The 22,520-nt window shown below is 39.8% G+C and overlaps 1 protein-coding gene and 1 long non-coding RNA gene across 2 annotated transcripts; one reads left to right on the top strand and one right to left on the bottom strand.

The window, feature by feature from the left end:
• The first annotated feature begins 2,439 nt into the window (after positions 1–2,439).
• LOC120742948 lies at positions 2,440–3,317 on the top strand. Its single transcript, XR_005697997.1, has 2 exons — positions 2,440–2,833; positions 2,925–3,317. It is a non-coding gene; the product is annotated as an uncharacterized LOC120742948 (long non-coding RNA).
• Positions 3,318–15,087: 11,770 nt separating this feature from the next.
• LOC120742932 lies at positions 15,088–19,915 on the bottom strand. Its single transcript, XM_040046461.1, has 11 exons — positions 19,825–19,915; positions 18,759–18,886; positions 18,278–18,418; positions 17,995–18,134; positions 17,742–17,878; positions 17,543–17,636; positions 17,300–17,399; positions 16,932–17,191; positions 16,655–16,841; positions 16,355–16,482; positions 15,088–16,268 (listed from the first exon to the last, which is right to left on the bottom strand). The coding sequence occupies exons 2-11, from the start codon at positions 18,880–18,882 to the stop codon at positions 15,951–15,953; spliced, it is 1,629 nt and encodes a 542-aa protein (XP_039902395.1). The 5' UTR covers positions 18,883–18,886; positions 19,825–19,915; the 3' UTR covers positions 15,088–15,950.
• Between the last annotated feature and the right edge of the window lie 2,605 nt (positions 19,916–22,520).

Here is a 22,520-nt window from a genome sequence, read left to right as displayed (position 1 = left end):
AGCGTTGCCTTGATTGAAGAAAAAAATGTCCATAAATCAAAAAAACTGACATTGTTTTGGAAAAAATGACATAAGTTTATGTGATGGAATAATAGCTATTCACTGACATTTACAGCTAATCGTATTTTACAAGGTTTATCACTTAAGGCTGACTCAAAAAGCACCCATAGACTCCCATGTCAAAATGGCTCACTTCAGGGTGTCAAAAAGCACATTTGAAGCCTGGTACCAGAAACATTTTTATTCTCCATGGCTTTTGTCTCCCTTTTTAACGACTCTAGTGGACAGAGTGTGGACAGCATTACTAAGCAGCATAGCAATGACATCAAACTCGTGAAAATTAGAATTTGTGCTGTGTGGTCAAATGTTTGTGCCTGTTGGACACCTTTCCTCTCTTTGTTCTCATCACTGTTGGAGTCGTTACTCACAAAAATTAATAAAGTAAAAGTAATTACACATATTACACAGAACTCTTCTTAAAGTGGAGTACATAACTTAATTGCTCCCATGAGAGAATGATTAGTTACGCTACTCGTTGCCTTTCTTTTTCATTTCCTTATGTAAAATGACCTGAAAAATATTGTTTTATAATTACCAGTCAACAATATCAATCTGAGGCTACAGCCCAAAAACCAACACAAATCCCTATCATGATGAGGACATGCATATGATCTTTCTCTTTGTAGTTGGGTGTGAGCACAAAGCCGACAGCACACAGCAAAGATCAAAACCTAGACTTTAATCTAATCATAATCAAGATGGGAGCTGCCAGAATTCTAATCTTCAGGCTCCAGAATGGAATTAAGAAAGTAGTGGGTAAAGTCACATTGTCTATGTCCATTTTTCTCATATAGTTTATTAATATTCCCTAGTAAAGGGTGCGATGGAAAGTTTGAGAAAAAATAAAAAATAAAACAAGGACTAAATGTAGGCTACAAGTAGCATCTATTGCACTTTCAAATTTAAAGAAACTGACACATTAATGAATCAATGAATACAAGTTACAAATATAACATAAATTAGTCTGAAATATGCCTTTATTTTTTTTTCATTAAGTGAATTTTGATGCTTTCTATCTTGAGTAAAAATGTAAATGACTGCTTTTTCCACATAGTATTTCCAAAGTGCAGTGTGGCTACTTTTACCTAAGTACAAAATCTGATGATTTATCCACCTCTGTGTACAGCACTTGTGTTTGTGTATGTTTCTCCGCCTGCAGCTGTAATAACAGCCAGAGTCTGCTCAGGCTCAAACTCCCAGACCTGAGCAGAGCTTCACTCAGTGTTAATTTGCTTATCGCTGGATGTTCTCTCCTGCCTTTCTAACGGTAAGCAGCTGTGAGGCCTGCTAATTAAAACCTGAATGGAGGGTCTGGTCCTCTAATGTGATCATACATGCAATGAAGCACGTACCCGCTGACACGTGCACGCGCAACGCCACTAATCTCCATTGTTTGAGCACATGCACACACTGAGTACATAAATATATACATTGCTTGGCCTGCATATCTGGTTCTCTGGTTTATAGGACAGTTTGGGTAATAAAGACAACAGGGCTAAAATTTATAGTTGGGTTAAAAGTTGAAAATGTGTTTTTGAAGTTTTTAATGCTTTTTTTTTGTCCTCTTGCAGTTGGCAATAATAAGCAATTCATTCACACAATGTTTTCTTAGCAAAACTCACAGTTAAACTCCAGAATGAAAACTTTTTTTTAAATGACCTCTATACTATAAGTAACTACACCATAATTTCCACTCCCGCTCTATTAGTCTGTCGTACATTATGTCATAACTTCTACAAGAGCAGAGTGCCCTGTGGGAATGCTTATAAGGTTTTTTAGACACTAAGCAGAAACTCCCCTGTACCTGCTTTACCATGCATGTGTGCACTTTTGTGATATGACAAAACTATAACACTTAATTTTAACACTGTGTTTTTGTATGTGTTTGCCACATTTGCAAACTGTTGTCCTGGGGGAAAAAATTATCATATCTGTGGAAGATGCAGTCTAAAACTTTACAGGTTTACAGCCGACATCAAAATAAAGAGCTCAGTTCAATAACGAGTGAGGTCTCAGAGCTCATTAGGGATAAAATCAACTGATGTCTGGTGAAAGCACATCCTTTGAAACCGTTTAGCATTATGGATACATTTGATAATAAATGTAATTAAAATTGACGATTGCTGCATTGTTTGTACTGTATCGGCAGTACACACAGGTAATTCCATGGATCCCTTTAATTGAAGTGCAGTGGCATTGCTCTATCAAATACCACAAAACACAGTAAGAAGAGATTTTTTATGTTTTCACTGCAAACAATCAGCCTGGCTTCTGCCGATGGGCCTCTTTTTTTGTTCTCTTTGGCCCTTCTAACTCAGATCAACATTTTAGAAATCGCATTATCCAACATATTGTGTAATGCAGAAAGACTTGGTGTATAAAAGGCCCCAAAGTTCATAGAATAGTTTTACTGGTGTTTATAAGTTTATATAAGTTCATTTAATGTTCAGTCTTCTGCCAGTTTGGGCCAGCCCACCTTCTAGTGACATCATCCGGTTAGTAAGGTGGGCAGTTTAATGTTGGATGAGCAGTGTTGGTCCGGAGGGGGTGCACTGATTCCTGGGGAATGTTATGTGTGCGTAAATGACAAGTAAGTAGTGACCTGTGTTGTATTTTGCCTTTGTTTGTGTCAGTACTGTAGTATGTTACCATTTAGGAGCTAATGTAGTCCATAGTTGGAGCGGTAGGCCACGCATGCAACGCGTGAGTTCACCCTCATTTCATATGCTAATTTATGTTGTTAGCTTACCCCGGTTTAGCTTTGTTGACGCATGTACGGTCGCTCGTATGTCCATAATGTCATTCCTGTGTTATCAGACCTTCTCTGTATGTTGTATGTGATTGTTTACTTAGAAGTAGCGGAGTTTGTAGCGAACAATTAGGTACGAGGATTAATAAAATAGCGAACGTAGTTCGACCGGAAGTATGCCCTTCACAATAAGAGCATTATAGCGGATTATAATTATTTTGTACAACTACCGGAAGTAGTCCCTGTGTACTGACGGTTGCTTAACCTCGCACTAATGCTGTTTAGTTGCATAGTGTGAGCAGTTTGAAGTGTATTATATTTTTCTGATCTTTATATTTGATTATGTTAACTATATTGTATCATGTTTATATTTGAGTATTTGACTTGTCTATTCTCTTTATTTATCGTTATTTCCCTTGTTTATTTCCTTTGTAGGAAACCACACACACACACCTATGTACACCCGCTGTGTTTACAGCCCCAGAAATTGAGTGGTAACAATAAAGTGCCTCAAACGGAACCTCAAGCTCCCTCCTTCTTTCATACTCTGGGACAATTTGGCCTTAAGTGGTGTTCTGGCTGACACCGGGGTGACTGTAGTGCTCAAAGACTGAATCAGTGCCACAGCCGTGCCTATCTTTGATATCTCCACTACACTTGGGGAACACAAAGTGCAGTCTTAGCAGCAAATCAATTTATGTGTCCTCGCTGTTTGAGATAAAGGGAGGACTTGCGGTCTGATCTAACATGCTTTGTTGAGGTAAGGAAAGGAAAATGGCTTTTTTGTAAAACTAATGAAAACAGATTTTTCCCTCCAGTTATGCTACCATACAATTTAAAAGTGTCACACTCATTTGTCATTTGTTAGCTAATCCCATTATGCCACTGGACTGACTGCTCTGTCTTTTAATTTGCTGACTAAGGGCATAATTACTTTAACAGCAGTCTGGCAGTTATTGGAAACACATAGGGGCTGAGGCGAGTCATAAACCATAAAATGACATCTTTGCCAAGTTTGACACTTAAAAGATTTGCGTTGATATATTTACTTACACAGGTAGGTGAGCCAGCTGGGATTTATACAATAAAGCAATTTTAAGGATCTAATCTAGACTAGCTTATTTTCTTCATTTTCTTTATAAGTGGAAATGATAAACATAAAATGACTATTTATGTACACTGTATGTATGTGCCAGTGTAAACAGGAAGCAGAGGCTTGATTGTTTGTCATAAAGAGTTGAAGGACATATCGTAGCTGATTCTATCAGGAAATAATTGTGACATTGCTTCCAAAAGTCTGTGGTTGATGCCCAGTAATCAGTTTTGCTTAGCAATGTTCCCAGCTGAATGAAGTGACCTTATTGTTATTACAGCCGTATTACACATGTTACACTGGAACATCCTTCATGAAAGGACACACTCTCAAACCACTCATAAAAAAACAGAATATCACCACAACTGAGAGACCATCATCCAAGTCATCAGTAAAATCCACAAAGTAAGCAAGGATTGCACTGATACGTTCAAATCTGCTTCTGAAAATTCAGTTCATTTTAGTTTTATTTATGTCACCAAATCACAACAGCAGGCACTTCAAGGTAGGATTTGCCGCAATTGGTTGGAAGTGAAGGTCGAGGTCTGGCAAATATAAAGATGTCAGGTATGTTAAAGAGAACATGAAGGGATGTCCTCATTCTGACACTACTACACTGTCAACAATAGCATGAATAGTCTTACTAAAAGTAAGAGTAGATCCGTTTATTAATACAAGAATTTAATTAATCTTTTTTGAAAATACCAACTTACTAAATAGACTACTAAATAAACTGTTGACCAGGTTGTCTAAGTGTATATAATCTATTTAAAACCCTTTTCGTGATATCATAGTTTCTAATATTGGTATTGGTAGCCGATGAAGTCCAAGCTTGGTGTCTGACAGTGTCAGTAATATTGACATCACTGTCACAGTTTTTGCCTACGACATGATTAAATAGTGATGATAGACTATTATCGGTTATGGTTACATATTGTTTCACACGTATCTCGCATAACATGTTTATTAAGCATAAAAACTTAATTTAAGTGAGATATTTCAGTGCACACAACAAAATAATAAAAAAAAAAAAATCAATTTCTCTTACTTACTCTGATTTATTTACTTTCGCTACGTCTGAATAATTCATCTTTGTCAGGAAATTAATCATTAAAAATGACCCAAAGAGGACTGAATTTGAGAGAGTGAATTTGGTTTTCAGGATATCATGCTCTTCAGCGTTGGGATGTATTTTGAGTTTGCAACCCAATAGGAATATCATATCACTGCAATACCCTAAATAGTACTGAGTTTGTACCCAGTCTTTATGAATTCTCCCTACTTCACTGACTTTTCCATCTAAGTCCAAGAACAGTGATTAGGAAAAGATATAGTAATTTTTGGGACTTTTCCTATCTTCAACTTGCAAGACATTCTCTAAAAATCAGTTGGAATTGACCTAAAGGTCTGTTTGCATGTATACAAAGGACAAAACAAAGCTTAAAAATACACCCATATGTATATGGACACAGTTGGAGTGAATGTTATACATCCTGTCAGCTTGATCTGACAGACACATGCAGCTGGGCAGGCAGGTAGCAGGTCAGGAGCTGATTAGCTGATAAGGAGCAGGTGTGAAGGCTAAACCTGTGATGGAGAGGGTGTCTGCTGGGCAGGTGTAACGTGACTGGAACTGGCAAATAAAAGACTTTCCCTCTTAACTATAGAGTGTCAATCCACATGTAGATACAGCTGTGAAGGCCACTCCACACTAAAGAGTTAGGTAGGAATCAAAAGGTATATGAATATCCATGCTTGCCACTAGGCAAGAAACATCCATCACCATGGATACTGATAGACTCTTTGCCCTCTCGATACGGCACGTTCTCATGCGTCATCTCCTTGTAAATACAGAGATGACGCATTAAAAGTAAGTGGTTTCCAAGTTTCATGCACAGCTAAGTTAATATTTCTGAAGCAGAAACATGCATATCTAATTATATGATATATATCATTCATTTTGTGAAACAAGTGCTTGCATTTGTGTTACCAGATTATGATATGTAGGTCAGTACCCCCACAGACTCCCTGTTACTGGGTTTTGAGTTCACTTGCACTCCACACCATCTGGTTTGGATTGGTCTAGAAACATGGAAAACATGGAAATGGGATGGAAAGGAGACTGACTTGGGAGTTGCAATATTCATTCTTTTAAGATTATTTACAGCAAGTTTTTATTCCCTTTAATATGTGATATGTCTGTATTTCTTCTTCTTGACATCACTTAGCGCTCTCTTTTCAGAGGGCAGAATCTCTGTTTGGTCAGTCAGTGATTTTGTTTTAATCAGGTTATCTCTGGTTAATGATTTATAGCAAAGGAGACTGTTATTCTGAAAGATCTATTTGAATCCTGAGCTTTGGATTATGTGGTTTTTATAGTTTAGCCTGTTTTGTGAACTTTTTCTCCAGATTATAATTATTTATATACATTTTATTTTTTAATGATCTCACAGGTGGAGTAATGAATATGTTGTTTATCAAAAAGGAACAAGTCAAACATAAAATTATACCAGCAAATTTATTGCTGTATTTCTGCAACAAATAAGACTGAAGGCAGAACTCGTGTATGCTGTTCACAGGTATGGAGACCATCTGGCCTTTAGACTGGTGACGTGCTGCGGTGCTACTCTACTACACGTGACAATTTTCATCTATTATACTACATCTCCAGTTTTCATGGAGACGTATTATAGCTGTACCTTGGAGTTCATATAGTGAGCAACTATGCAGAGAGTTTATTATGGCTGTTTACTGCGCTGTGGTAAATCCACTCTGCTGCAGATCATGGGTTTTAACTCCTGTTGTGAGTTACTGATGCTCTAGTGTGTGATGAATCAGATGCATTTTAATTTGACCCAGCATGCCAGAATGCAAACTGTTCTCAGCGGTGGCAGTCATCTGAGCTTTCCTTTATACATGCAAAGAACAACATGTTAGAAGGCTTCTCTAATTAACTCAGCTGCTTAAGGTTTCTAATTTATATATCATAAAAGGAAATTTGGTTTCTGTATCTATAACTTTCTGGTGATATACACCTTTGCCCATATTATGCTTTTATTGTCTGTGGGCAAGTGTTTCAATTTGTAAGTGTTAAATGCGCGAGTTAGGGTTTCACCTCCAATACCTGTATAAAAGATTGCTGTGTAAATATAGTGTGCAAAAAAACAAAAACAGATCTTGTTTCAGATTAATACAGAGAAAAGAAATCCCTTGTAGAAATGTAGTTCTGCAGGTGTTTCAAAATCAAATACCTGCAGAACTACAATCTCTATTCCAAAAAAGTAAATATAAGCAGAATATAATGATTTAAAAAATAAATAATCTAAAAAAAAAACTATAAAAAAAAATAGTGTCTCTTTTTGAGTTTGATGGCAGCAACATGTCTCCAAAAAGTTGGGATGGTGTCAACAAAGAGCTGTAAAAGTAAGCAATATAAAAAGGAAACAGCTATTAGTACAAGTTAGGGCAGAAAAACTGCATCTTTAAATTGTGGAACATAATCAGAAAACATTTTCCTCAATATAAAATTGTGAAGACTTTCAATGTCTCATCATATACAGTACATAATGTCGTCATAAGAGTCAAAGAATCTAGAGAAAGCATACTGGATGCCCGTGAGATTCAGGCTCTCAGACAGCACTGCAATAAAAACAGGCATGGTCTGTCATGGAAATCACTGCATGGGCTCAGGAAGACTTACAGAACTCATTGTCTGTAAACACAGTTCACATGCCATCCACGAGTGCAGACTAAAGCCCTATAATGCAAAGAAGAACCAATACATGTGAAAATGATCCAGAAACATTGCAATCTTTTCTGTCCCAAATGGACTGAAATGGAAAACTGTTTTGTGGTCAGAAAAATCAAGATTTGAAATTATTTTTGGAAAGCATGGACTCCATATCCTCTGGATTAAAAAGGATAGGGATCATCCAGTTTATGATCAGACCCAGGATTATTGAGCAGCTAGAATCCTATATCATGCAAAAACGGGACAACATTGCTCTCACAAAATCCAACAACTGGTTTCTTCAGTTCCTGGACATCTACAGACTGTTGTTAATGCTACACAGTAATAAAAATGACGCTGTCTCAACTTTTCTGTAATGCATTGCTGCCATCAAATTGAAAAAGAGACACAATTTTTCTTAAAATTGTATATTTTCTAAGTGTAAACATCTGATTTTTTCTATGTTCTCGTTCGCTAGTCGAACCTCGGATACAGGAGGAACAATGCGGTTTTCGTCCTGGTCGCGGAACACTGGACCAGCTTTTTATCCTCTCGAGGATACTTGAGGGTGCATGGTAGTTTGCCCAACCAGTCTACATGTGTTTTGTGGACTTGGAGAAGGCATTCGACTGTGTCCCTTGGGGTGTCCTGTGGGAGGTGTTGCGGGAGTATGGGGTGTCTTGTCATGATCCTGGGTCCTTTTGACCCAGCGTTTTGTGTTTTCTCTTCGCGATTTTGGTTCTGTTCTCCTCTAATTGGTGTTTACCCTGTTCCCCCCCGTGTGTTCCTGTTTTATTGTGAAGGTCTGCGTCTTATGTGAGTGTTTTCAGTTTGCCTCCCTGGTCTCGTCATGTTAATCACTCCCAGCTGTGTCTCCCACCTGTGTGTAATCTCCCTGTGTTCTCTGAGTGTATTTAAGTTGTATTTTCTGTCATAGTAATTGCTGGTTCGTCTGTGTTGTTTCCCCTCGGTCTCCCTGCGTCTCCCCGTATGTATTTCTCCGGACCTCCCTGCATCCTCATTCTGGTTTGTCTTATTAGTTTACCCAGTTTAGGTTTCCGGTTTCATGTTTTGTCGCCATCGCTGTTTGTACTTACACCCCTGTAAATAAACACTCACCTGCACCAGAGCTGCTGCCTTTTGGGTCCTTTTCTACATTCCACACGGCTTGCCCCGGCAATCCGTGACAGTACAAACCAGCCACCATTGATCCAGCGGCAGTAAATCCGTCCGAGGAGCTCCAGGACGACATTACGTACAATGTGGAGATTCTCCTCGGGCTATGGCTAGAGAACTCTCCAGAGGAGCTCCGTCGTGCCGTGGAAAGTCGGCTACAACGGCTCTTTTCTGGCCTGCCATGGCTTCTGCAGTCGCTCCCTCCGACCATGCAGGCTTTTCTCCGGCTCACACCGCACCTTCTCTCAGCCACTCCTGCCTCGCTGCCCGACTCGCCGGATGTGATCTTGCCCGGCCCGTCGGAGCCGTCTGCGGGGAGGAAACGCCGATCGCGCCGCAAGCGCGCCACCCCACAGCCGGACGTTCGGGCTTCTAAATCGCCGGCTGTGGTGAGTGAGGACTCTTTTTCAATTTCGGACTGTATGACTGTTCATTCAGGGGCGATGTTCTGTGCAGCATATGATATTGTGAACAGCATATCACCAGCTCAGTTAGCACCCCCGCAGCCACTACCAGCTCAGTTAGCACCCCCGCAGCCACTCCCAGCTCAGTTAGCTCCCCCGCAGCCACTCCCAGCTCAGTTAGCACCCCCGCAGCCACCCTCAGTTCAGTTTCCAAAGCCTCCAGTGTCACTTTCAGCTCAGTCTCCAGTGTCACTTTCAGCTCAGTCTCCAGTGTCGCCTTCAGCTCAGTCTCCCGTAGCTCCAGTGTCGCCTTCAGCTCAGTCTCCCGTAGCTCCAGTGTCGCCTTCAGCTCAGTCTCCCGTAGCTCCAGTGCCGCCTGTAGCGCAGGCCCCAGTAGCTCCAGTGCCGCCTGTAGCGCAGGCCCCAGTAGCTCCAGTGCCGCCTGTAGCGCAGGCCCCAGTAGCTCCAGTGCCCCCGCTACCCGTAGCTCTGGTGCAGGTGAGTGTTTATTTACAGGGGTGTAAGTACAAACAGCGGTGGCGACAAAACATGAAACCGGAAACCTAAACTGGGTAAACTAATAAGACAAACCAGAATGAGGATGCAGGGAGGTCCGGAGAAATACATACGGGGAGGCGCAGGGAGACCGAGGGGAAACAACACAGACGAACCAGCAATTACTATGACAGTAAATACAACTTAAATACACTCAGAGAACACAGGGAGATTACACACAGGTGGGAGACACAGCTGGGAGTGATTAACATGACGAGACCAGGGAGGCAAACTGAAAACACTCACATAAGACGCAGACCTTCACAATAAAACAGGAACACACGGGGGGGAACAGGGTAAACACCAATTAGAGGAGAACAGAACCAAAATCGCGAAGAGAAAACACAAAACGCTGGGTCAAAAGGACTCAGGATCATGACATGTCTGGCCCATTGCTACGGGCCATTCGATCCCTATACAACCGTTGTAAGAGCTTGGTTCGCATTGCCGGCAATAAGTCGGACTCGTTCCCGGTGGGTGATGGGCTCCGCCAGGGCTGCCCTTTGTCTCCGGTTCTGTTCATAATTTTTATGGACAGGATTTCTAGGCGCAGCCAAGTGGCGGAGGGCTTTCGCTTTGGTGGCCTCAGAATCTCATCTCTGATTTTTGCGGATGATGTGGTTCTGTTGGCTTCATCGGGTGAGGGCCTCCAGCTCGCACTGGAACGGTTCGCAGCCGAGTGTGAAGCAGCGGGAATGAGGATCAGCACCTCCAAATCTGAGGCCATGGTTCTCAGCCGGAAAAGGGTGGAGTGCCCACTCCGGGTCGGGGATGAGTTCCTGCCCCAAGTGGAGGAGTTCAAGTATCTCGGGGTCTTGTTCGCGAGTGATGGGAGAAGGGAGCCGGAGATCGACAGACGGATTGGGGCTGCAGCTGCAGTAATGCGGACGCTGCACCGGTCCGTTGTGGAGAAGAGGGAGCTGAGTGTAAAAGCGAAGCTCTCAATTTACCGGTCGATCTACGTCCCTACCCTCACCTATGGCCACAAGCTGTGGGTAGTGACCGAAAGAACGAGATCGCGGATACAAGCGGCAGAAATGAGCTTCCTCCGAAGGGCGGCTGGCCTCTCCCTTAGAGATAGGGTGAGAAGTTCGGCCATCCGGGAGGGGCTCAGAGTAGAGCAGCTGCTGCTCCACATCGAAAGGAGCCAGCTGAGGTGGTTCGGGCATCTGACAAGGATGCCCCCTGGGCACCTCCTGGGTGAGGTGTTCCAGGCATGTCCCACCGGGAGGAGGCCCCGGGGCAGACCCAGGACACACTGGAGAGATTATATCTCTCGGCTGGCCTGGGAACGCCTTGTTGTTCCCCCGGATAAGCTGGAGGAGGTGGCTGGGGAGAGGGAGGTCTGGGCCTCTTTGCTTAGGCTGCTGCCCCCGCGACCCGGCCTCGGATAAAGCGGATGAAGATGGATGGATGGATGGGTTTGCAACAGACCCTAACAACCTGGTGCATCTGATTGATAAAAAGCATGGGCCCAACAAGAGCGATATCAGTCTGTAAGATGTTAGTTCTCAGTTAACTAAACTGGAAAATAACTGGGAAGATAATAAAATGAAAACATAAAAATGAACTTTAAAGAGTCGTATTCTGCCCTAACCTCTTGAAAATAGAAAATCAAACAACAAAACAAATGTAAAACAAACAAGTAGAAACAGAAGTTGGTGCCTGTGATGGAACAGTAAGAAATGGGCTGAATGAAGGGGGATTTATAAGCAGAAAAGCAAATGGCAACTAGTACAAAAAAAACAAAAACAAGGTTGCAGTGGGCTGAAGAGAGACAAGCATAGACTGTGGATGACTGGATGAAAGTGATTTTCAGTCACGAAGCACAATTCTTCACTAGCAGAGGAGATGGTGCTGCAACTTTTATACAGTATTTTTCCAATGACACATATAGAGACGACTGTCTGAAGAAAGCAAGAAAATGTCCCACATCATTTATGATACTGGGTTGCATTACAGATGTGAGGAGATGACACTCATTATCTGAACAGTAAATGCACAGGTATACATTTAAATTTTGGACACTTTCCTGTCCATCAGAGAAAGTAGGTTTGATGATGGTGATGATAATTGATCTTTCCACAGAGCAAAAAGGGTGAACACTTTTTTTCGGGAGATTCAGATATACTGAATGACAACTGATGGTAGAAACAGAAAAGAAAAATGGTCCAGGATAAAACTCAAATCTGCAAAGCACTTCTGAGATGTTTGGAACCAGCTTGATGGAGAATGTTGTTTTTCCTGAAGTCCATGCCTTAAACCATTCAATGCACGATAAAAGTGTGAGAAGATGCAACAAAGTATTAATTGGCATATTTTTCCTCATGATCCCAACAGGTGATATATGTCCTATCCTTGATCTGCAAAGGAAAAAAAAAAACCTCACAGCCTTAATGAAAATAATTTTACATGTTTGAGTTGTTTGTTGTGGGCTGATTGCATAATTTTTGTCAAGGCTTGTACACTGGTCATGCATGTGTTCTTATATGATTGTGATATCTAAAAGAGGAAAAACAAACACAGTGTACACACATACACTGACTGGGCATAGGCTCACAATTAACAATGATGATAAACAGTGACAACCAAAAAGTGTTGTGATAAACTACTTGCTAATAGCTAATCCTATATATGCCAGTCCATTTTTATTTGACACCTTCTTAAATGAAATTGTTACAAAAGCCGGTTCTGTTTTTGCATTCACTAACTGATTACTGTGCATGAGGTACATATTTTTATTCCTTTCATATATGTTATGATGCAAGAAATTGATCATAAGTGTACTATAGAGTCTAGTCTGCCAGCATTACTGCACTTTAGCATGACGCTCACAAACCTATCCTTATCAACCCAGTAGTGATGGGATTTCCGGCTCTTTTTAGAGATCCGGCTCTTTCGGTTCGGCTCACTAAAAGGAGCCGAACCGGCTCTTCAGGTTGTTTTGTTGCTTTAATTAATTTATTATTAACAATAATATAAAATTATGCACAAAAGGAATTACTAACGTAAAAAAAAGTGGTTTTATTTATATATGTTTATATATAAATATATGCGGTGGCCCCTACACAGTAAAATTCGGAGTGTTAAAATAACACTTAAAGAGTTAAATTTAACACTGGTCCCGAGTCTATTTGGTCCCATTCGGAATTGGTGTTAAATCAACTCTTTCTATAGTGTTAAAATTTTAGAGTAAAATTAACTCTAAATAGAGTAAAAATTTAACACTGAGTAACACCGCAGAGTGTTAAATGAACCTAACACTACTAGTAGTGTCATATTATTTACTCTAACATAGTGATAAATTAACTCTATTTGAGTAAAATTCCACTGATTTCTAACACTGAATTGAGTTATTTCAAGTTAACACTGGGGGTTCAAATAACTCTGATGAGAGTTGATGTTACTCTATACTGTGTTATTCATACACTTTTTCTTGTGAAAAATTAGCTCTCATAGAGTAAAATTTTAAATTAATTTTACACCAAGTAGTGTTACTAAAACTCTTCCTCTTCCAGCATGAAAACCTGGTTTCTAATAATGCTTTAAAATATAAAACAAGTAAGCAAAAACCACAACTAGATAATACGTTTAACGGCTTTATTTTGATGTCAGGCTCAAAATATTAAAACATCTCATGTAGTGTACATAAAACACTACACACACAAAAACAGTCATAAAACACTTTAAAACAATGAATTTAGTTCGGCATAAAATGACAATATGGAACCACATACAGGGAGGAATCAGAAGTGCCATACTTCATTTGAAGATCAAATGGTTTGAAGTAACACAGCTCTTTTATGTTCAACACCTTCAGCACCATATTGGGGTGCATTCTGACCTTAAATGCATGATAATGGTCATCAAAACACAGGGTTTCCATCAGTTTTCCACAGAGCAATGCAATGTCATCTTTCACAACAATACTTTTGATCTTATAAAACACTGGAATCTCAGACACTACCTCTGTACAGATGATAAAGTCAGGGCGGTACTCTGTACCATGATGTTTTATCCACTTAGCTGAAAAAACACTGGTAGACAATGCAGCTCCAAATTTTAAAGCAATTTCTGGACCTTCTTTCAGCTCTCCAAGTGTCACCATCTTTCCTGGTCCTAAAGCTAATCTTTCGAGGCTAAAAGACTCCCAATACATGGCCATACAACTTTGGTGTTTCTTGGCCAATGTCATTGTAATGTTTTTAAAGCTTTTTAATTGCTTCTTAAAGAAGTTATGTTTGGCTTCGTAACGCATGCACCACATGTGCAGAATTGGGCCAATATTTCGTATACTGCGAGGGTAATGTATCATGAAGTGATGCTTTGGTAGGAGACTGAGTGTAGGAAATAACTGCTTAAAGAGCTGATGATGATCAATAATTAAATGTTTGAGGTAGATGGTCATACCTTCTGACAGCACTGGTGAAAACACAATATTGACAATTTGTAGAAGCAGAAGTAGAAGATGCCAGTAGCTATTACCCACCTGTACCAAATCGCCAAACATCAAAGGTACATTACGCAATAAGCACCAAGATTGAATTGCATTTAGTCCTAAATCATTACTGCCATCAAACAACTTTACCCTTGGTGGGCGATTTCGCTGCTGATTGAAGCCATAGTCAAAGGCATGTATTCTACCAGCAAGTTGTTCAGCACTTAGGAAGTTCTCCTGAATGTACTGCAGCACAAGTTTCACCTCTAACTGAGCAACTCCCTCCAAAATGTCATGCATGATATCTACAGAAAAATTGTTGGCTGTGTTGAAATATTTAAGTGAATTCAAGAGACAAGTGCGTTTCACACCACATACATGAGGTAGCGTAGGATCTCTTTGTACACTTTCACAGTGCTGCTTATGCATATCAAGAGTTCTTAGTGCAACACCAGAATCATCTTCACAGAACACACTTTGAAAACAATCCTTCTCAAGCAGACAAAAACGACAACAATATCGAGCTGCAAATGACTCCACGAACCCAAACAGACTATGCAAGCCAAGATTGTCCCCAGTGACCTGGATTACAGTGCCATGAACCAAGTGTTTAAACATGGGAAGTTTCAGTCCCTCTGTCTCAAGAACTTTCAGATCATTGACAAGTGGCTCAAGGATTGAATTAAAGCCATAACGCTTTGAGTCTTGTGCATGAAAAAGAGCACACAAATGAATATTGACCAACAACGAATTAAAGATTGGAGGAAAATTCCTTAGTGTAAAGTATATTGCACCTAATTTATGTACACCCTTTTTAGAGCCCAGGGGATTTGCAGTTTCAAAGTCATCATAAAACAGTTGAATTTGTAAGGCATCTTTTTCTGCAGAAAATAGGGGACATCTTTTAACATAGGCAGCATCGATTAAGTCTGCATACACACCTTCTCTGGACATATTCCTCGACTTGAACATGTCGACAACATGGTGGTTTTGAAAGATAGTTTTCAGTGTTTCCAAAATAGGAACATATGCAAACCTATCGGTTACAATGACTTGATCAAAAGTCCCTGTGATCTTGTTTCTTCTACTGTCAAATCTTGTGCCAAGCACCATTTCAACAGGTTCAACAGTTGCCCATTTTTGTTTAAAGTGCCTATTTCGTTTAGCTTCTGAATTTAACAGTGTGAATGGGTTTTCAAAGTTTTTGAATGACTGCTCTAATTTCTTTTTACTTGAAGTGTCCTGTGAAGGTAAGCTCTGTAAAGCTGCATCTTTAGCCTGAGTATGAATCTCAAAAAACACTTCCTCCATTGAGGAGACAAAACTATTCACAGTAGATTGGCTTAATCCAGCTGCCCTGAGCTGTGCAACAGTAGAGGCACACATATCCAAAGTGCTCTTATTTGAACTTTTCAACATTTCAGATGTTGTGGGTGTTTCTTCTACATTAGTTGACACCACCTGCCCTGTAGTGCTAACTTCTTTAACTGCCACATCAGGCTGTAAATTAACATCAGTGTCAGCCTGTTGGTCAAAATAGTTAAGGTGTTTGGTATTTAAATGTTTTCTAAAACCTGAAAAAGTGCCAAACACACAGCCACAGTCACGCTGGGCACATTTAAGGCGAAGATTTCTTCCAGGTAAGTAACCATGGACTAACCGTAAATGCCTAACAAGCATGTTTGAACCAGTAAACTCAGCCTGACAGACAAAACACTTCATGATGGAGAATTAACCTTCAAGCCCTAACGAAGCAACCTTGTCCTTATTTCAGCAACTCTGGGACTTTCTTTGATTTTGCCAACATCTATATTGTACACAGTGGTTTGGATGAACGTGTACATGTTGTGAAGCATGGTGTTGTAAGATGTGCCAAACACAAAATGTGCTTTAAACAGTTCATCAAAAGCACCAAGTGAAGAGGTAGACTTGCATGGTATGGCATTCTTGTCAAGAATAATGAAGAACTGGTGGATGTCATGCTTTTTCACCCCAACAGCCAGGAGGTAGGGTTGAGTGCTGGTAGTGATGGCATCAAGGTGCTCTTGGATATTTGTTCCAGTCTGAAAAGACAAATACAGACAGGCAATAAGAATCAAGTATTTCTTAAACTGGTAATTCATACCATAAAAATAGAAAAGAAACAAACCTTCTTGAAGACCACAAGATGCCTTTCTGCTTGAGAAGCTGACACCTTTCCTGGTCTCTTCCGACCCTGACCAGATGGTGAAATCAAATGTAATAGCAATAGAATCGCTGAGAGGTCACTGTCCCAGCCTGAAAAAAAATATTTGTTTTTAATAAAGTTGAATCATCCTCATCAATAACAAATTTCAATGCATCTGCATTGACAAAATGTTTGAGTAGACCCAAAATACAAAAGGACAGCTGTTCTGTGACAAACATTATATATCCTGTGAATGTTCTAATTAAAGAAATAACAGCTCACCAATGTCAGCATTAACTTCAGTGGCATCCTCAGGAGAGTCAGCTGCCAGCAAGAGTTCTTCCAGGTCACTGGTAGAAGGAAGCTTTCTGCCTTGTTGGATAATCTTTCTTTTGAATGTTGTTGGCCACCTCTCCAGCAACCTGCCTGATACATCCTCACCAAACATCAGTACAAAATCCTGTTCGATCTGTAACAGGGATAGAGAACAGAGAATTATATCTGCTATCTGCAAAAGATAAAATGTGTTTACATTGTCAACGTAATGAAAAATATTCACCAAGCCTTTGATATCTTTGAAACGTGGAAACACAGACAGTATGTTGCTTGACAGCAGGGGGTCAAGGACCATGTTGTGTCGATAAACAAATGTCAACTTCATCTTCTTCTTGACTGTGTCTTCATCAGCTGAATGTTTCATCAGAGAGATTGCTTCCTTGCACTCATCCTCACTCAGCACGTTCTCTGTAACAAACTGCAACTCTCGTCTGACAGTTGGTCCACCACACTGGTCTTCACCCGATGATCCATCTCCTGGTGCTAGACAATATGAAATACAACTTTATCAAAACTAATAATAACATTTGATAACCATTATTAATACAGAACCACAATTTGGAACAGTTTCCACTGAATTATAAGTGTTACCTCCAGATGTTAATCGCCTCTCTTTAGCAGTGCATCTCTGTATGGTTTTAATCCTCCAGGCCAAGTACCCAGTGCCACTCTCGCCATCATAATAATGTTCCTTGGAGAGTGACATATACAGACATTTTGTTTATTAATTTATCAGTAAGTTATGTGACCATGAACAGTTGATAAGGACATACATTTTGGCAGGATTTAAAATTTTGATTTTAGTTGTATCAGTTATTGCTGTTAGCTACTTACATAGCCATTTTTTGAGTACGGGTCACTGAGGTAAGGGAAAAAGGTTACAATTCCTCTGGCATACATTTCTTTTACCTGCCGTGGTGGTGATGTACTGCAAGATCAAAAGGAAAAGAACTAGTCAGCTTCGCTGGAATTAATAGAGATTTAAAATAATTTGAAAATGATAGTAAAAATCACAGGGCCAGAAATAAATTACCCATTTTTTTCTGTCATGTCAGCTACCAGTATGTTGACCATTTTTCTTCTGGTTTCATCCACCAGGGACTTGGTCCGATTGTACTCATTTATTATACGTTCTCCACCAGGTTTGCTTGTGAGAATGGATTCCACCAACTGGAAAACACAATAAAAACATTCTACATGTTGATATAACCACTACAGTTCAGAACACTTAAACTACAAACAAAAAAGACACTATTAGAAGAATGTGGAAATCTGTTAACTCTTACTTGCTTAGCTTCTGCATCCAGCTTCTGACGTTTCCTCAAAGGGCTGTCTGAAAGGATGACCGTATCCTGTGAATCTGATGAATGTGGCGATGATAACTGGAACCGCTCAGGAGACACTTCTGCAACAGATGTTTCCAGACCTTAAAAATAGGAGCAAAACAAATCAGTTTACATGGTCCCTCCATAGACTCATTTTATACACTCTTTGATTAAACAATGTATTAATGACACTAAAAAAAAAAAAAAAAAGACACCCAATGAAACACAAATCACTCAAACAAACCTGTTTCATATTTGATGGTTAGTACCCCGGTTGAGGGATCTGTTACTATATCCTCAAAAACATCCTCATCCAACTCAGTCCCTGAACTATCAAAAACTTTCACTCCTTCTGTTACGGCTGGCGCACCAAACTTTGCAAATGCTGGAAACAAGCACACAAGTTTGTGTAAACAAAAAGACATGACATTTAATGTTTTGTAGCTTAAAATGAAGATCATTTCAAGATACTCTTTCAAAAATGAGTCAGATAAACAAAGCCTAAATTATTAAGCGCCTCTAACATGCTTGATAAGTGGTAGATTAAAAGGAGTGACACTCACATTATGCAGTTTTTCCCCCCACTAAATATACATTCATAACTAAGATGCTTCCAAAACACAGATCATTTTCAATTAATCATAAAATGCAGTTTGAAGAGACTAAATAACAAAAAGAACTTAAAGCCTCTTGTACACCTTTTTAATACAATGTTGGTTTCTTACCGGCAATCAAAAACTCCTTAAGGCTTGGCTCAGATACTCTAACAAATTTCTGCACACCTCCGAGTTTTGCTTTAAGCAGCATGCTTCCTGTAGACAGTAATTTCTTATAGTCAGTGCTCTTCATTGAACTACAGTAAACAGAAAATGTGAATATTAAAACAGTCCCATAAACAGCCTTGCAATGTGATTTCTTACACTGTATGTTACTTTTATGTCAGTGTAACAAGGTGTCAAGATATAATCCTCAATACAAAACTAAAATAATAACTACTACTTTTTACCATTTGTCTGACCTAACTTAGCACTAGGGAGTCAGTATTTTGTTCATCTTTAGTTTAACATACTGAACAGTCTGGTAACCAAAATGGAAAAAGCAGCAGGGTAACTTTTGTCAATACCATCAACTCACAATAAATACAAACGCTGTCATCTTAAATTCAAACTACTAAAAAAATGCATTAAAAACTGAATCCTGGACATTTTGGATATTTTATCAAGCTTATAACACCTGCTGGTTGTAATCCTGTAACTGTAAAATCGCTGAAGACAGCCGAGTTAAAATAAGACAATAACCTTACTAAAAACGACCTCTATATCTGGTACCTAGGTATCAAAAAAAGAAAAAAAGAAAGATGTAACATTTAGTGTACAATTTTAATTAGTTAATGCTTGAGTTAGGTAATTTAAAATTTAACGATAACTAGCGAATTGCCCGCGCACTGAGGTTAGCCAAAATGCTAGTTAGCTAGCTAATGTTAATATGTAGATCCCAACACATGGAGGGTTTCATTTAATGGAATTTCGAACATGCTAGAACACAACACAATCACCACTACACACTGAAATAAATTTTGATAACAAGCCTTACAGTCCAACACTGATATCAGTCAACTTTTTTAGCTAATTAACAACCTTACATTAGCATACAGATAGTGTCACATTTGCTTCTGGTACAAAATGAAATATATAATAAACATGGACAAAAGGAATGTAACCTTATTTTAATGTGCTACCTGTGCTTAAAATGTCGAATTGTTGGTTTAATAAGTAAATATGAACAACTTACCCTGCAACTGATGTGAAGAAAATGGCGTCGTGAAAAATCCTCTTGGTTTGAAAACCAGTCTGTGGTGGGAGGAGCTTTCTAGAGTAACGTTGACACTGTCTCTTTTAACTCCAGGAATCATCACCCACACTGGGGGGCGTTTTGCTCCAGCTGTTGTTATAATGACTCTATTAGAGTAAATACACTTTAACACTGCTGATTTAACACTGGGAAATTTACTGTGTAGAGACAAAGCACGTACAAACTCCAAAACACATTTCTAGCATGAACTGAACTTCCAAAGCAGAGCTACTAGATCACTTAAATTACACAATTGAAAGCATGTGTGTGTTGGTTGTGTATCTATACACAGGCACTCATATATATTCAAATAATTTAAAAAAAAGTTAATTTACCTGTTACTACCACACACCAAATCCGGTCGTTGGTACTTGCTGGCTTGTGTAGCCACAAGATAACAAAAGCTCAACACTGCGCCCAGCATCCTGGAGCACTTCTGTTGTCTTTTGTACGTGTTTTGAGTTTTTATGTGCTTCTGAGTTTTTACGTGCTTCGGAGTTTGTACGTGTTTTTACGTGTTTTGGAGTTTGTACGTGTTTTGGAGTTTGTACATGCTTCACGTTCGTACGTGATTTGAAGTTTGTATGTGCTTTGTCTGTAGGGGCCACCGTAAATATACTTTTATTTATTCACTTCACATATGTAATATATGTATTATATGATGTAATAAATAAATCATATAATACAAAAATCAACTATTCACATTTCAACTTTTAACTATTTAAATTTTCCGCTTTTTCCTTTTACAAATTTAAAGTGAAACAACACAAAACACTGCAAACCACAACACAATTAAATATAAATTATAATATGAAAACAAAAAGAACATGCATATTCTCTGTCATATTAGCCTGCATGAATAAACTTTCTGAATCCTTTATCATCCACAACCAAAAATAGTTGTGGATGATTACTATACCTTTCTAATGTGACGTTGTTGTCCCTGGCTCTCTTTCTCTCTCTCTCCCTCTGGCTCTGTTCCTGTGCTACTGAGTGTAACTACCGCCCCTCCCCCCTCTGCCCAGCGTAAAGCACAAGGCTCGCGTGCAGAGTGAAGCGGGGAAAAAAAGTGCGAGAGAGAGAGGGTGAGAGAAAAAAAAAAAAACCCACGTAACGGCTCCAGTGTTGCCAACTTAGCGACTTTGTCGCTATATTTAGCGAGTTTTCAGACCCCTTTGTCCAAAAAAGACGTGAAAGCGCATATCGCTTTTACTCTCAACAAGCAGCGGGTGCTGCAACGCAGTCAGTTCTTCTTTTACTCTTATGCTGTTTTGTGGATCACAAGGTTTAAAACTACTTATAAACACACACACAGAGTAACTCCACCAGAGTGCCTATTTCGGGTCACTTTTGCCGGTCCAAGCCCGGGTAAAGGAGCAGGGTTGGAATTGTGACATTAAAAAAAACAATAATTGCTAAAAGAAATTTAATTTGTAGTTCTAAATAAACTCTAAATGCATTTAGGACGTTTTTTACTCACTTTATGTCTCTTCCACGATGTTATTTCTCTCTCCAACAACATAGGTTACAATTAGATTAGCATGACCAATTATGCAAATTAGGCGATGACGTCATTTAGCGACTTCTAGCGATTTTCCTTACTGAGGAGTTGGCAACACTGGACGGCTCGTGATAAGGAGCCGGCTCGCGTCGTTCACGTCAAAGAGCCAGCTCTAAGAGCCATTTCGTTCGCAAATGACCCATCACTACAACCCAGCTACTCAAACCAATCAAGGATTGTTTGAGTAGACAGACGTTATACAGCAGCAGCTATCCAAGGACTATGAAAGCCAATTGTACAGATATCTTGAAAGAAGGAAAGTGTATTTATCATTCTGATGATAGGAACTGTAATCTAAAACATGTAAATTCCACTATTAAATATTTAATAACCATCTATCCATCCATCCATTCGCTTCCGCTTATCCTTTTCAGGGTCGCGGGGGGCGCTGGAGCCTATCCCAGCTGTCATACGGCGAGAGGCGGGGTACACCCTGGACAGGTCGCCAGGCCAACACACAGGGACAGACAACCATTCGCACTCACATTCATTCGCACATTCACACCTAGTGACAATTTGGATTATCCAATTAACCTATCCCCACAAGCTGCATGTCTTTGGACGGTGGGAGGCAGCCGGAGTACCCGGAGGGAACCCACGCAGACATGGGAAGAACATGCAAACTCCACACAGAAAGACCCCGGCCTGATGGTGGAATTGAACTCAGGACCTTCTTGCTGTGTGGCAACAGTGCTAACCACCGTGCCACCGTACTGCTATTTAACTATTTAATAACCAACTAAATTATTTTAATTTTGTAGTTTATCACATGTAGCCCCCATACCATCCTTCAGGGGGTGCTGCAGCATGCTTAGGCACCACTAGAGTATCAAGACACTACTCTGGGAAATTGTTCATTACTATGGAGCTCAAAAATCCCATTCATATTCTCCCTATGGACTTTGACTATGAGCCATAATGTTATAACCATCCAAAGCAGACTTAGTATGATCTACAAAATAGTGAATAGTGCTCATGTAGAAACCATAAGCCTACATGATATCAACCTTGTTTTACGGACAAAAAATGTTGTAGAAACAGCATCGTCTCTGGTTGGTGGATGCTGCTGTTTAAA

Source organism: Simochromis diagramma, unplaced genomic scaffold (genome assembly GCF_900408965.1).
Source record: "Simochromis diagramma unplaced genomic scaffold, fSimDia1.1 OVJJ01000553.1, whole genome shotgun sequence".
Taxonomy (NCBI): domain Eukaryota; kingdom Metazoa; phylum Chordata; class Actinopteri; order Cichliformes; family Cichlidae; genus Simochromis; species Simochromis diagramma.
The sequence above is the reverse complement of the archived record's forward strand: the minus strand, read 5'-3'. Positions and strand labels throughout refer to the sequence as shown.